Source organism: Liolophura sinensis, chromosome 13 (genome assembly GCF_032854445.1).
Source record: "Liolophura sinensis isolate JHLJ2023 chromosome 13, CUHK_Ljap_v2, whole genome shotgun sequence".
Lineage (NCBI taxonomy): Eukaryota > Metazoa > Mollusca > Polyplacophora > Chitonida > Chitonidae > Liolophura > Liolophura sinensis.
In genome coordinates this window covers 8,406,847-8,422,727 of record NC_088307.1, presented here as the reverse complement: position 1 = coordinate 8,422,727, position 15,881 = coordinate 8,406,847, and the positions used below count along the sequence as shown (strand labels likewise).

General features: G+C 38.5%; 1 protein-coding gene across 1 annotated transcript in view; it reads right to left on the bottom strand.

Moving 5' to 3' along the window:
* LOC135480288 (large neutral amino acids transporter small subunit 1-like) overlaps window positions 1–15,881 on the bottom strand; it is a 38,850-nt gene that overhangs the window by 12,497 nt on the left and 10,472 nt on the right. Inside the window, exons 2-4 of the mRNA XM_064760087.1 lie at window positions 11,101–11,226; window positions 1,991–2,090; window positions 1,700–1,744 (exon numbers count right to left, since the gene is read on the bottom strand). Coding sequence (XP_064616157.1) covers window positions 1,700–1,744; window positions 1,991–2,090; window positions 11,101–11,226 — 271 coding nt within the window. The remainder of the gene's footprint in view (window positions 1–1,699; window positions 1,745–1,990; window positions 2,091–11,100; window positions 11,227–15,881) is intronic.

Below are 15,881 nucleotides of genomic sequence, written 5' to 3'. Positions count from 1 at the left end.
GATATAACAATCACTAGATATTATATAGGTCACTGTTTCTGTCATCATAGCTTCATAATGACTCAGGACACTATAGTTATCCCCATAAACCACTCATAACAGCAGACGCGGCTTGAGCTGGGACGTATAAATGTTTAAGTGGTCAGAGTATGTCTGAATTGGCTGACACTATTAACGTTCTGAGATGAGTAATCTGATAAAATAAACAAGACAAAACCGAAAAATTCTCCTATCATAACTGAGCTAAGGGCATCCTTAAAAACATGTTTGTATAGCATCGACCTACCCATCAACCCAAAATGGCCCTACTAAAATGCTTTTAACCAATATTTTCTCTAGCATTTTTTTTTTATTTCTTTATTTCCAGTGCAATTTGCTTTTCGATGCAAATTCAAAAACCCATCTGATCTACCTAACTTTTAATTACGTTTTGTCAATCAAACATTTTTTTAAAGGACGACCTGTAGAGTGAAAACCAGTCTTCTTGACTAGGTGCCAAATAAAACTCTGAGTAACAGATAATGGGAAATTTTAATTGTCTTGGTAAACATTAATGAGTACTCTTAAAATCTGTCCAATCATATGGCTGGGTAATAAATTAGAAGTTTTACCCAATTTATGGTATCATAATGGGCACCAGGGCTGGTGGTACTTAGCCATTAAGCTGACATAAAAATGACCTCTATTGTTCCCCCAGGAGACATTAATCAGGATGTGTAACGAGATTATTTAGCTCATAGTACGGCAAATTATGACCTTCAGGTAACAATTCCTGATAATCAGGATAATCCTCTCCATCCGAAGGCAACACAAATTTTATTTTGTGTTTTCCTCGGTTTTTGCATGGGCTTTTCGATCGCATAAATGTCTTCAACAGGAAAAATTCACAGGACATTCCAAGTTTTCCACAAATTAGATGATTTTCAAATTGTTATCGTTATTGACAGTCACTGTATCAGCCAAGTGTGCTGTAAGTTGGGAATGTTTAGTAAGAGCCGCAGGCCACTGATTATAGCCTATGACATTTACAGTGTATCAAACAAGCCCAGTGCGATACTGGATGGTAATACAGATAACTGAAAGCTGAATCAGCATTATAATATGTGTGTGTCATGTGTCATGGCCTTTATTAACTGACAAGCATTCTGGAAGTACTGCTTTCCCCAATACATGTCTGAGCTATCAATGTAATACGTCAGAATAATTAGACCACAGGAAAACAAAAATAGCCACACTTTTGTTGAAAATGGGACGAAATAGCCCACAACTCAAACTTGGTTTGTAACTCGTTTCAAATCAATATGATGAAAAGCTTTGCAAAGTCCAGCAAAGTCTTTTGTGACTGACAGACTTGGCATAAACTCATGTTCCCCACCTCTCTCCTCAAGCCCTCCAGGCACTGGTAAGGGTCAACTAAACACATTGTTTATGTGTGGTTGTGATGCTGAATTGGTAAGGGTCAACTAAACACATTGTTTATGTGTGGTTGTGATGCTGAATTGGTAAGGGTCAACTAAACACATTGTTTATTTGTGGTTGTGATGCTGAATGTTAATATAGATAATTGTAAACCAAATCAGCATTTCACAAGCATCATGCTTTTTATGAATAGTTGTGTACACCTGATAACCGAGTCTCTGAGCAAAGGAAAAAAAACAAAACCTGACATCTTTCTTTACTTAAACTTGTAAGGTCTTACTTGTAAGGGTTCTGCAACTCTTCAATGACAAAGTTCAGGTAATTCCTGGAAATAAAAAGCGCACACTGTACAGTAATAACAATAAAAAAATTCAAAGAGCACGGAAAAAATTCCGTATCTTCAGGAAAAAATACCCACAGAAGCCAAAAATATTCTCTTGATAGAATAGCAAGCCAAGGAATGTGTTGAAATTATACGGTTTCTGAAAGTGAAAAAAAGCTGTAAAAATATTGGTTTGAGTGAGGTCCAAACTTAGTATATGCAAATTAGATAAGCGTGAAATCCACTCACCATCCATTATAGGCAAATAACCCTGAGTAAAATGCCAGAGCTGCTCGACTAATATCAGTGGTCGTGTCTTCAAACGCATTCTGGAAATGTTCTGTCTCACCTACAACAACAATGGGGGTGAGAAATAATCACTCATTTCACAGCTGCTATACTCAAGAACTTTTCACTTATACGATGATGGTCAGGTTTTTTTGGTAGAGGAAACTGGAGTGCCTGATGTAAACCACTGACCTTTGGCGAGTTACTGATGAACTTTCCCACATGTGACGCACAGTTATGCACATCCTTTGGATGCAATCATAAGACAGTGCAAATGACCAAAAAAGTGCTGCCCATCACTTGTTATCAAGAAGTCCCACACGCAGTGAGAGAGGCGAAAACTGCAAATCACTTGTCCAAGGCCAGACTTGAACCTACAATTAGTGTGTCTTAGTGACTGCAAGGCAAATACATGTAATTGTAATGTACCCGCTCTCTCATTATGAGTTCTAAAATCCTTTCTGTGACAAGTAATAAGGTCACTAAGAATACCCTCCTCACCTGTAACAGTAATGACCTCTTGACGCACCTATTCCATAATTTGGAATCAGCTGCATCTCTTCCCTTGGCAATGCATATATCCTTGATGGTCAATACATGTATCACACGCTCTGGTCATAATGATCATCTTCACACTCAGCCATGGATATGTGCTTAGCTAACATGTAGTATGGGCTATGATAAGTATCTTATGACTTGGCAGTGGATAGCCCCCCGGGGGGTCACTTCCTGACAACAGATTCAGATTGTACCCCACTTAGAATCACTCAATACCTCCATCTGCCCTTGGGATATAAATACATCATTCACATAAAATCCCCTCTAAAATAACCCCTTAGAAAATCAATATCAATGGCAGTGAGTGGAGAGCTCTGAATTAAACCTTGTCTGACGGGACAGCATGCTACAGCGCAGCATCCAATCCGTACATGGAAATACACCTGTATGTGCTTTCAACACTGAAGGTAAAACAAGCTGAGAACTGTTAAAAATCTGGAAATGGCCAAATAATACACCAAATATTTAAAATTTTACATGGCTAAAGATCAAAATTATCCAAGAAAATTGCAGAAACTATCCTGTTTGTTTCCATATAAATAGACACATGTATCCTCAACTGCAGTTTTACGGAACCCAGATGTCCGTACGATAAATCAGATGTGGGGAATCTCATAACTTACACGTAAAAATTTACGAACCAATGAGCTCTATGTTTCTGGGGAATAATTCAGCTATATCCGAAGATACAAGTAATTTGATGGAAAAGGCAATAATTTTCTTGTTTCACGCTGTTAAAGCATTACTGTTCATGTTGAAAACATACATTTTTCATTGGGCATTAAAACTAAATGTTATATATTATAATAGGTGTACTATGGGCTGTGGTTACTAACTGCAGCAGACATAGGATGCAGCATATTATGGCCATTTGCTACAGGTTTTTCACCTGTAAGTTGCAGGTATCAGAAACATGGAGTGCATCAATTAACAAGGGCCATATCAACTACCACGCATCTACTTCGTGTAAAGCCCCTCTCAGAGACATGCTGCTAAAACTCGGTGATCAAACTTACATTTTCCAGCAGAATATGATCCCATGTTCCAAAACAAATTTTCTAAAATGAATACAACTCTCAGACTGAGGAAAAATGGGCAAGTTAATGAAATTTATGGTAATTTAGGTATTTTCTCTGCACCTGTCCATCTGACTTCACATTTGGTGGATATTTTACTGACCCAAAGAAATTCAGAGATATCACCATACGTATTCAGAAATATTGTGTACTGATTCAAATTAGGCAATGATGTATATCACAAATGAGCACAGAACTAGTGCACAAAAAGTCTACAAATCTTTGGCAAGTTTCAACATAGAGTCATGTTCATTTATTTGATTGGTGTTTTACACTGTACTCAAGAATATTTCACTTACAGGATGGTGGCCGGAATTATGGTGGGAGGAAACTGGGCAGAGCATGTGGGAAACCCATGACAGTGTTAACTACATTGTGTACTACACTTTTTGTTAGCTTCAATTAATTAAAAAAGGTGAAAAAAGAAAAACATAAACAAACAAAAGGGGTCACTGATGACGCAAAACTGCGTTCAAAAATATAATTCTTACATGCCATGACCACTGGCACTAGCGATGCTTTAGGCAATGTTCCAGAATGTACATTTCACTTCTACTCTATTGGTACACAGCTACAGAGGAATCTGAAAAGAGCTACAGAGGAAACCAGACCGACCTCCAGAGGGAACCAGACAGAGCTACAGAAGAAACAGGACAGATCTACAGAGGAAACAGGACAGAGCTAAAGAGAAAATTGGACAGAACAACGGAGGAATCTGAACAGAGCTACAGAGGAAACTGGACAGAGCTACAGAGGAAACGGAATAGACCGACATAGGAAACAAAATTGAGCTACAGAGGAAACCTGACAAAACTACAGACGTAATTGAATAGAGCGACAGAAGAAAACAGACAGAGCTACAGAGGAAACTGGACAGAGTTACAGAGGAAAATGGTCAGAGCTATGGAGGAAACCAGAGCTATCCAGGATACCTAAAGAAACTACATGGAAATCCAGATGCAGCTGCAGAGGAAACCAGACAGAGCTACAAAGGAATCCAGACAATGCTCCATGCCATACTTGAGACTTATGCGACAGGGGTCAGCTTTATCAGTGGCCGGGGGTAAACCAAGTGTAACGCAGATAATTTTCCGTTTGAGTATGTCTTTTACATTCCACTCTTCCGCGTACCTTGTGGTACGTTGATGACATGTACATGACCTTGGGGCATGTTAATTCAGAAGCCAAGTAGTTTTTGCTTAACAGTACATGAATACCTCACCCTCAATTTAAAAACATCTGACCCCTGGGAACGTTCATTAACCCTGTCATATTTTACGGCTGGCTTTAACACCCTGTGACCTATGCACAGGATGCTGACAATATTTCCGGAGTATATGTACATGTACTTAACCACCTGTTGATTTAACACCATTCCAACAACTTCATCCTCCACCATCTCCTCTCTTCCCAAGAATCACAAGGTCACAACAAGGTCACAAGTTATTGTGACTTTTGGAATCTTCCTTTGGGGGGGTTATTAAAAGTACTCGTTACCCTTTATGTATAATTTACAACCTTTTCATTCATTAAAATAGTTCAACTGTGTCGAAAAGGTAATTTCACTATAAATGATACAAAGTTTATTGCTAAAATTGCAGCTTCAATGAATTAACAACAGCAACCAATGTTAAATTAATCTCACAAACGTAAACATGTAGTTAAAAAAATAGTTTTTAAATTTCATAAAACTTTGAATTGTTTGGACTATGGAATTTTCTGCAAATCTGCTCAACAAATCTGATTTTGTTTCGAAAGGTTGAAGAGTTAAGACACATGTACCACCACCATCTGTCATTCCTCTACTTACCCCCCCCCCCCCAGGTGTTTAATACACTTGGCCTAGTGGAGGTCAGACACCTGACCGTCTCACCTAGTTTGTTGAGAATGCACACCTGACAGTCAGAGATCCTCAGTTCTCCACCAGGGCTCACAGGTGTTGCCAATGTTCTACCAAGATCTATGTAATGGCAGGTGCACAAAAGGTGACAAATAAGCTGTAGTTTTGTCAGGGGATATTTTTATTTACTTTCAGGAGTCAAAGTGGAATTATAGGAGTTTCCAAAAGATTTAAAAGAAATAAAGAAATAATTTATAAAGTTTTGTGACATTCTTACGTGGCTTCATAACTCGTAGCAACAGCTACACAACCACTTGTCTTTAATGACAAAATTTATAAAATTGAAACAACCTTCAAACACCTTTTTAAGATGAATAGAATTACTCTCAAGGACAGGTAAATTGAAAAAAAAACAAAAAAACAAGTCTTAGTTGAAATATTATCTGGTACAATTCTAGTGCTAGCCTTATTACACAGGCTAGTCCCACCAACTGGTGATAATTTAACCTTCATGAAGGTGAAATTGCCCTGAAGCGCTTACAGTGCTCCATTAAATTACTCTCTTTCTTCAAGTCTAAGTTTTGATGTTTATCCTCGTGTTTCTTTCTAACGATAAAACAATATGGGGTTTTAATTAATAATCCGTGTAAGACCACTCTGAGCAGAACTATGAAGGAGTACAGCGAGAGCTTCAGAGCCATTTCACCTTCCACCAGGCTAGTTGTTCTAGGTCAAACACAATGTATTGCATCACCCTTTCCGGACAAAATAACAGGAATCTGCCACTTGGTTTACTGTTCTTTCTTTGTACAGACCGATACAAAGGCATGCATGTTCATGTGTGTATGTAACAAATATTTACACAAACAGTTATTATCTGCAATGTATTGCATCATCCAACTAAGCTCATTGCATCAGACTACGACTTTCATCTAAACACCAAAACACCTTGCTGGCAAAATGCCAAATGAAATATGGCAGTAACGATTTTCTACAGAGAAAAAGGTGTGGCTTTGTGAGCGTACGACCCGACAAGAGTTATCCTCAATTATCCCACTAGCACATATTTATTTGACTTGCACACAACACAGACTTTCACCTGCATATAAGCTCTACATGTGAGTGACTGGCAAAGCGGTAAAAATGCTTACTGTAATTCTTCAACCTTTTCGCATATTTGCAAGGTGTATTCAAGCATGTTCTTAAGGCATTATCCTGGCACCCCCACATTATAGTTTCACGAAGCCCTGAAACTGGCCAACCCAACCAATACAGCTTTGTCTCCAAAATCAAACTGAAAGTGTGCATGAATTGTGCTGAAAGTTTCTCTTTCATATGGGAAAAGGTTGAGGAATTGGGGTACAAATTTCATGAAGATCACCTGAACAGATTTAAGACCTACATGTATGTCCGTCCGCCACTTATCGCCAGCAAAGCCCCGAGAGCAGAGGAAACCAGCAGAATCTCGAGGATTGTTAGCTGGCTTTAAACAGAGCTGGGCTGGTCATTAAAACCCTGGGACATATCAATCAAACTTGCTTCGCTTTAATTACAACAAATTAATTACAATCTCATCCGTTTTCAACATTCAGTAATATCCTGTCAGACAAGTGGACTTGTAGTCTTGGTACAGTGTAATTAGAAATTGGACTACATGTACTTGCTGTTCACTTCTTGTCTCATAAAGACGTGTTGACATTTGCCATTCGTCTGTTACTGCCAGCAATTGTTTGTTCAAGGAATTTGCCATCCACTTTACAAGCCAGATAACATGCAGTACAATGTTTACTTGCTCACTGAGTTTTTAGTGAGTGCATTAATAGAAAAATATCATTCCGTTTTTTTATTTTAAGAAGTTTTTTTTCTTCTTTTCACTCCAAACCCAGACAACTACACGGGATGTAATACATATGTATACACAAGTTTAATTCTGGCGCCCCATCAGAATTAATCATTTACTTAATTGATTTGTTTTGATTGGAGGAGAGAGGGGAGGGGCACCTACTGCCAAACGCAGGCTGCTGATAGGCCTTCCCATGTGCGATCAGATAGGACCACATAGGGGCTCTGGAATCAGTGTGTTCCTCTAACGTGATAATCACTCTGCCCCCATTACGAATGGCAAATATGACTGAAGTTAGTATACGATTGTAAACATTCCAGTCATGTTCAAATTATATATGTACAGCAATTTCTTTGTACCTGATGCTCTTAAGCATACATCATAGTAATTTTAAACCATCTGAGTTTGTAAATACTCTCTCAAAACTTATGTCATTTTTTAGACACACTAAATCAGGTTTTATGTACTGTACAGTACAAGATACATGTACCCCACCTGTACATATTCTGCAGATTAGAGCAGTATATTCAGGGTGTTCAAAAAGGGCAAGTAGCACGCTGCAGACAGCTATCTACTGCCGTCCCCATAGCAGGCTGCAGACAGCTGTCTACTGCCGTCCCCTTAGCACCCTGTAAGACAGCTGACTACTGCTGTCCCCGTAGCAGGCTATAAGACGGCTGACTACTGCCGTCCTCGTAGCAGGCTGCAGACGGCTGTCTACTGCCATCCCCGTAGCAGGCTGCAGACAGCTGTCTACTGCCGTCCACGTAGCACGCTGTAAGACAGCTGACTACTGCTATCCCCGTAGCAGGCTGCAGATGGCTGTCTACTGCCATCCCCATAGCTGGCTGTAAGACAGCTGTCTACTGCCGTCCCCGTAGCATGCTGCAGACAGCTGTCTACTGCTGTCCCCATAGCAGGCTGTAAGACAGCTGTCTACTGCCGTCCCCATAGCAGGCTGCAGACGGCTGTCTACTGCCGTCCCCGAAGCAGGCTGTAAGACAGCTGACTACTGCCGTTCCCATAGCAGGCTGCAGACAGCCGTCTACTGCCATCCCCATAGCAGGCTGCAGACAGCTGTCCACTACCGTCCATGTAGCTGCCTACTTTGAATACTCTTACTACTTAAATCAATAGTAACTGTAACATTATTACTTTCAATTCATCTGCCTACTTTTGAACTCTGTCCTCCTCCTCCTCCAATTCTAAATGAAAAACCTGATATTTAATACATGTAGTTTTGTGTACATTAACACAATACAGTTCCGGTAAGTGCCTAAGTTGATGTGAAACAGTTGGAAATTATGAAGTCTGAAACATACCAGACATGATGCACTTTCACACACACAAAAAATGTGGTTACCTCTAGTGTAAATTTCTGGGAAGAAAACATGAAAATTTTAACCAGCACTCAAGCATACTGTACATATGCATGTAAATAAATGTCCATACATACATATGTCAGTGTGCCTGAATGCCTGGAGGGCAAATTCATCCACCCCAATTCTTCAATCATGTCCACCTAATCTGCGATAAATATTTTGAAACATACTATGGGGTGTAAAGAAATAATTTGCACAGTTTTATGAAGCTAGAATTTTAGTGACACAAACAAATTATTTTTAAGGTTACTTTCATAGTGATTACATGTATAAATTGCCCTGAAAAAAGCGCTTTAGAAAAAGTTGAATATTTATAGCAATATAACCACAATGTGTTGAACTGAAAAATCTGACGATGACATATTGTACTTGACTTAAAATTTCACGCAAGACTGATTTAATCTGTTTGCCTGATTTTGAGAATTTTTCTGCTCTTAGAAAAGGTTTCAATGGGTTTATTGGATGGTAGGATCATACAAACTCCTCCCAGAAAATGTTTCTGTCTCCCCAAAACTAAGATTTTGTCACTTTAATTAAGTTTTCAGGGTATATTTTAGGACAAATACAGCACTTGTAAAAGTGCTTGTATCAGGTATCTATAAATGTGACATCTGGAAATATGTGGGCCATTCTATGTTCTTTATTTTCTAAAAGGCCAACCCGGTACCTGTGTACCTCCATTATACTTTTATCACAAATGTCACAAAAAAAAAAAAAGAAAAAAAAAAGAAAGAAATGGATCATGGAGTTCAAGGTTATGCAAAATCTCACTTCAACCTGACTTATAATTGTACACGTAAATGACAAACTTTTCTTTTAAATGACCGAACTGTACACACAAGTTTATCTGATAACACGATAATCTAGCCCTGAAGCGTGCTTATGTCTTAAACATGAGTTTCACGCCTACTTGCATACATCGTAATCATCCTCTTAGCATTACATCACCACAATTCACACATAGCCGGGGGGTGGGTGGGTGGGGGAAGATTAACACTGGAGAGAAGATAGAGAAGATAATAGAAATATGTACACAGCAGACCTGAGTTTAATAATGCAGATAAATAGACATGTATGTCATGCCCCCATGGGAGTTAAAAACACCATCATCTTATCCTGATCAGAATGACAAAGCCAAGGTCAAAATGAGATCTTTTTTCGTGGGTAATGTACATGTGCCCCCCCCTCCCCAAGCTTTGTATTTAAGCAAGTGACCAATGTCTGTTTTGGAGAGGAGCAATAACTTTTGAATTGTTGCTTTATTCACCTATAATTACATGTACATGGTCTTTACTGAAGCGGAAAACAACCTTGGCAATACCTATGTTCACCCAGTCTAATAGCTGCAACAATAAGCTCTATACTAACGTTACAGTGTGTTTCTTGACCAGTGAGATGTTTGGTCTCCTATCTTTTAACATGGGTCATTCATGTAACGAGAAGACTGTGTGAAACCAGGTCACCTGATTATGGGCTTCTAAGTTTCCTGTCCAGGGAATTCATGAATGCTGTTCATACAAATGACAAGGTACCTGTGCACTGTGTGTTTTATTAGTGATTACACAGAATAGCTTAACAATCAATGCAGTAAGTAGTTCAAGTCCTGACAGGGTATTTCTGAAATTTTTTTTCTCAAAATTATGAATGAATTTTCACCAAAGAGACTTAAGTAATCAATTACAGGTGTAATTTGGACAGTTAGTGACTCGCGGTCAAATACAGTTTTCTCATTTGGACACCCTTTTAGCAGGTTCATTGGGGCTAAATTATTTTCAGCCGTTAAGAAAACTCTAACTAGTGTAGTATAGAGCAAATTATAGTGAGGAAATTACTCATAAACATTTGTACAATCAGTACACATAGATAGATATAGAGAAACTTTCCGAACATTTGAGTCAAATTTATCAGGCAATAATCTCTATTTTGGGCTTTTAGGGTACACTGTAATTTTGGCACTTGTAAAGGGTAGCAAAATTTCCTTGTATTCAGCCCTGTGACTGTCTCTGTAGGTGTAATTTTGACACTGAGTGTATAGGTGTCATTTGGACAGTGATTGTACAGGTGTAATATGGACAGTGACTGTACAGGTGTAATATGGACAGTGACTGTACAGGTGTAATTTGGACAGTGCCTGTCTAGGTGCAATTTTGACAACAACTGTATAGGTTCAATGTTGACAGCAACTGTATAGGTGTAATTCTGACAGTGACTGTACAGGTATAATTTTGACAGTGACTGTATAGGTGTAATTTTGACAACGAATGTGTTGATATAATTTTGACAGTCGGTGTCTTAAAAGGTATCAAAACATCCTTGTATTTGGCCCTGTGACTGTACACATACTTGTAGGTGTAATTTTGACAGTGGCTTACCTTTTCCAAGCTGGACGAAGCCTGTGATTATGATCAAGATGAGAGCCGCGACCTTGGCGAAGGTGAAGATGTCCTGAATCCTTGTGGCCCACTTCACGTCAGCACAGTTCACAAATGTCAGGATCACTGCGGAAGAAACAAAAAACAATTATTATGAACAGGATTTCCTGAAATAATCACCATTTACTTGCTGTTTGGACTCTTATATATAAAAAAACTCTTATATATAAAACTTATTTACTGCATATGCACTGACTAAACCCTTTTCTCCACATTTTCAAGCCCTAGAACACCCTGCAGAAGTGGTAGATATTTAAAAAATTCCAATCAGAATTTAAAGTAACAGCAGACCAACAACATAAAAGTTATTCAAACTTGGAAGTGGAGATTTTCTGTTTAAATTATTTCCAGGGAGGGTTAGTTTTTTGTGCTTAACATTCAAAAAAACTTCACTCAGACACTGACACTTTGGTGGTTGGCAGAAACTAAGAGTAAACCAGGCACCTCTGGTTGATAAGCTTTCCTATCTGTCACACACAAATTTGCACCTGCTGGTCAAGCTCCAATGAAAATCATGTAAGAACACACAAACAACTGTACACGGTCTGTCCATTATAAAATAATGCCTTAAAATAACAAAGGATGCTTAAATCAATTGGATCAACAGAGAATTTATTTTTCGGCCAAAGACTTCCGAAAAAAGTTACTAAATAACCATTCAATGCCATAGCACTGTAATAAGTACATATGTAAGATACAAGTATGTGAAAAGTTAGAGAAATGAGGCCACGATCAACGCTGATACAACGCACTGGCATTTAGGTGCAGACACTTATGTATATGATCTCCATATTTGTACATGAACGCTGTACAGTTGCTGTAAAATATGTGGTTTCCAGTATCAAAGGAATACTTCCTCATTACTGAACATACCAAGTCACATTATGTAGTTACCGGAACCACCTTTATTACACATGAACATATCCATGCATATGTGCACCATGAGTTACATAGCTGCATCTCCATTTATATTGTAGACAGCGTTGTGTCACGTGGGTAGGGGATCACAGCTGTAAACATTGCTGCACAGGCACCCTTAATTAAAAGGAATTCAAGTTCAGGTGTGTTATAAGACCAAAAAGACAATTATTTATAGCAGCCACCTGTCAACAGTGATGTTTTCATCGGACTCCCTTCAGACTCCTGCGCATTCATCTTTGTTCATTGTGCTTTCTATTCTCGGACACATCAAGCCCAATACGGCTTTAGAAACCCGCTCATAGGAGAGAGCGCTTTTAATCAATAACGGTTTTTACGGCTGTTACCGTGTCGGCACGTATAGAGGTAAAAGAATTATGGGATGGATTTATGGAAATAAATTACATTGGAGAAAGAGTGGACAAAACCTGGCAAGGACACAAGGGTGACCTTGAGAGGATATTTACATCCCTGGAAAAAAGTCAGGTGAAACGATGCCAAGTGATGTGGCATCTTGTCTGATATGGAGGAGAGAAAAGCTTTCACCCACCCCTAACAGTGTGAGCTTAATGGCATTTGTGACCCACGGACGTGACCCTGTATAGGTCAATCATGTTCAAATCAATAAATGAATCAGTCGAGGTGAAAATATATATTCAGGAAGTGGGTAATTCCACACTGAAAATTGGCACCTTATTCTTAAAATTACACATGTGTGTGTATGTGTGTATATATATATATATATTACTTAACAGCCAAACCAGGGAAGTGAAAAAAGCAATCCACAGTAACCTACAGCATTCTACACTCATATCAACATATATAATGTATTGAAACACATACCTATATAATCTTTATACCTTGTAAATACATGTGCAAATACATGTACATTGTTTTCACTATGATTTATTGTTACGTGCAGCACTCGCTATGATTTATTGTTACATGCAGCACTACACTGAACGACTGAGCTGTTTACTTTACAACAGCTCTTCAACTACAACAGTGCTGGTGCTTACAACCTTGAAAAGTCATATCAACAATTGCAAACATTTGTTTAATAATTTACCCCAAATCATTTTCCACACCTGGCCTTATTATAAAACTGCCAAGGCTAAAAAAGCTTCATGTACATGCAAGCCAAACCAACAATGCCTTGATACTATTATGGTCCTGCCTTTACTGTGCCAATAACTGCTCACTAGCCACAGACTAACATTAACCCATCATATTGATCAAAACAGCTTAGAATACAGGCTTTATAAATATATATATATATATATATATATATATATATATATATATATATATATATACACACATGTATATGGGGGAAATGTATACCACCATGTGACAGTCCCCATGTAAGTCAATGCCAACAGGAAATTTCTATTCTATACCCTTTGAACAGCTCTCCTCAGTGCTATAACACAACAATACATCCACTCGCTCATGACAGCTTTAATCCTGTACAGTGCTCCCACACCATAGGCAGAAATGCAATATTTATTGTGTGTACATCTGATATAAACTCGTTGTCAAGCAGATGTAAAACTGCTAGGTGTGATACGTGTTCAAATATACTTGGTCAGCCAATCAATCGTTTCAAATGTTCTATATGTACATGTATGTTAACTACTGGTTTACAGTGTGGTTTATACTGGTATAAATCATATAATGTGTATATATATATATATATATATATATATATATATATATATGTATATATATGTGCATGTCACTGATCATTCTCAATGATGCATAAAAGTTAAGGGATGTGCACGTGGCTACTCTTTGCAGCCAGTCATGGTCAGTTTTTTAATCAACCAATCAATCACAAAACTAAATGAATTCATACTGAAACCAATCATACAGGGACCCTTTCTGTACATGTTTACTAGTGCACGTGCACTATAAATACAATACAGAAAACTACATGTGTCCGATAGAAAACTAAACAAGGCCATTCCATCTGACAAGAAACGTGCTATATCTCTATGCTCAGAAAAACAGATTTTAGGACTAATCTGAGTTAGATGCCATTACTTTGTCGTCAAATAATCAATTAAGTGATTAGAATATCAGAATTAAACGTATGTCTTTATTTGCGATAAATATAAATTGCGTCTAAACCTGTGCAGTGTTAACTGAGTCATGCCAAAGACAAATATATCATTAATCTATACGAAAAAACTGAAGTCTGATACGTGGGGTATTCTACGCGCGAGCAGGCAACTTGACAAGTAATCCACACTGGATTCTGTTAGAGATGTCATTAGAGATTTAATCAGACCTCCGAAATCTACATAAATACCAGTGGTAACTTGGCATGTGCATATCGGTGCAATGGAAGAAACATTCAAGGTGAGTGTACAGTAAACAGGTCAAGGTCAAAGAGAATCTATGACGGTGGTTAGCGGTGTCCTGGTCCGAGTTTAGCTTCATAGGCCCGAGTTTCTGGTACAGACACACCCCGTCACCATCAATCAATAGTACAGTATGGAATAACACTTTGAAAGTGATTAGCAAAAATAACGCTACCCACTTCTCGGGATATTACTGGCAATCTGATAGGAGATGTTAAGTAAAGCTTGACAGCTGAAAAGTGTTTGATCTCTAACAGAGTTTGGGTGTTGTCAGACAAACAGGATCTCTCTCCACAGGCAGTTTCATGGTGTTCAAAGAAGCCTTTCGACTTTCACACGGGCCAGTAATTCTGACGTAAATCATAATATTGTATGTATTATACAGGAAATTATATGACTTTAATGTACACATGCTAAAATGCTGAATATAAACCAAAACAGCATCTCTTCCTTTTGGTAAGAACATAAAATTTTACATTTAGACATATTTATTTCAATTGTGTTACAGTCTCTGAAAGCTTTCATTTTTTCAAAAGGGCAATCCCGTTTATTTATTTATTTGATTGGTGTTTTACGCCGCACTCAAGATGGCTTACATGGCATTGGCCAGAATTATGGTGGGAGGAAACCCACGACCATCCGCAGGTTGCTGGTAGACCTGCGGAGAGGAAGCCAGCATGAGCTGGACTTGAAGCAAACCAGTTTAGTTAAGAGTTACGCAAAATTGGTCGCCACAGATAAACCTAATAATGAGGGGAATGCCTCAATACTTGCTCATCGTACAGTTTTTTTGATTTTTGATTGGTGGTTTATGCCGTACTCAAGAATATTTCACTTATACGACGGCGGCCAGCATTATGGTGGGCGGAAACCGGGCAGAGCCCGGGGGAGACCCACGACCATCCGCAGGTTGCTGGCAGACCTTCCCACATACGGCTGGAGAGGAAGCCAGCATGAGCTGGACTTGAACTCGCAGCAACCGCATTGGTGAGAGGCTCCTGGGTCATTACGCTGCGCTAGCGCGCTAACCAACTGAGCCACGGATGCCCCCACTCATCGTACAGTACAGTATCATGCATAATAAACTATAGTTGTTATTTTGTAACTCTTACAAACCTAATTTAAAACAACTACACCATACTAAACTTACGACTTTTTGAACTGTTCAAACGGACTTTTGAACTGTTCAAACGGACTTTCAGCTATGTACATTACCAGCCTTTTAGTTTACATATAAGGCACATTTCAGTTAAAATTCAAATTCTTTTGGATGAATAAACCATCATGGCGACTACAGTTTCATGAACATGCATGTCACATACACACACATGTATGATAAAATTGTACCTTTTGTGAAGCCTTCACCAATCCAACCAATGTGGTTTTGTCTTGAAAATCAGGTAAAAATATGCATAAATTGCAATGAAAGTTATTCTT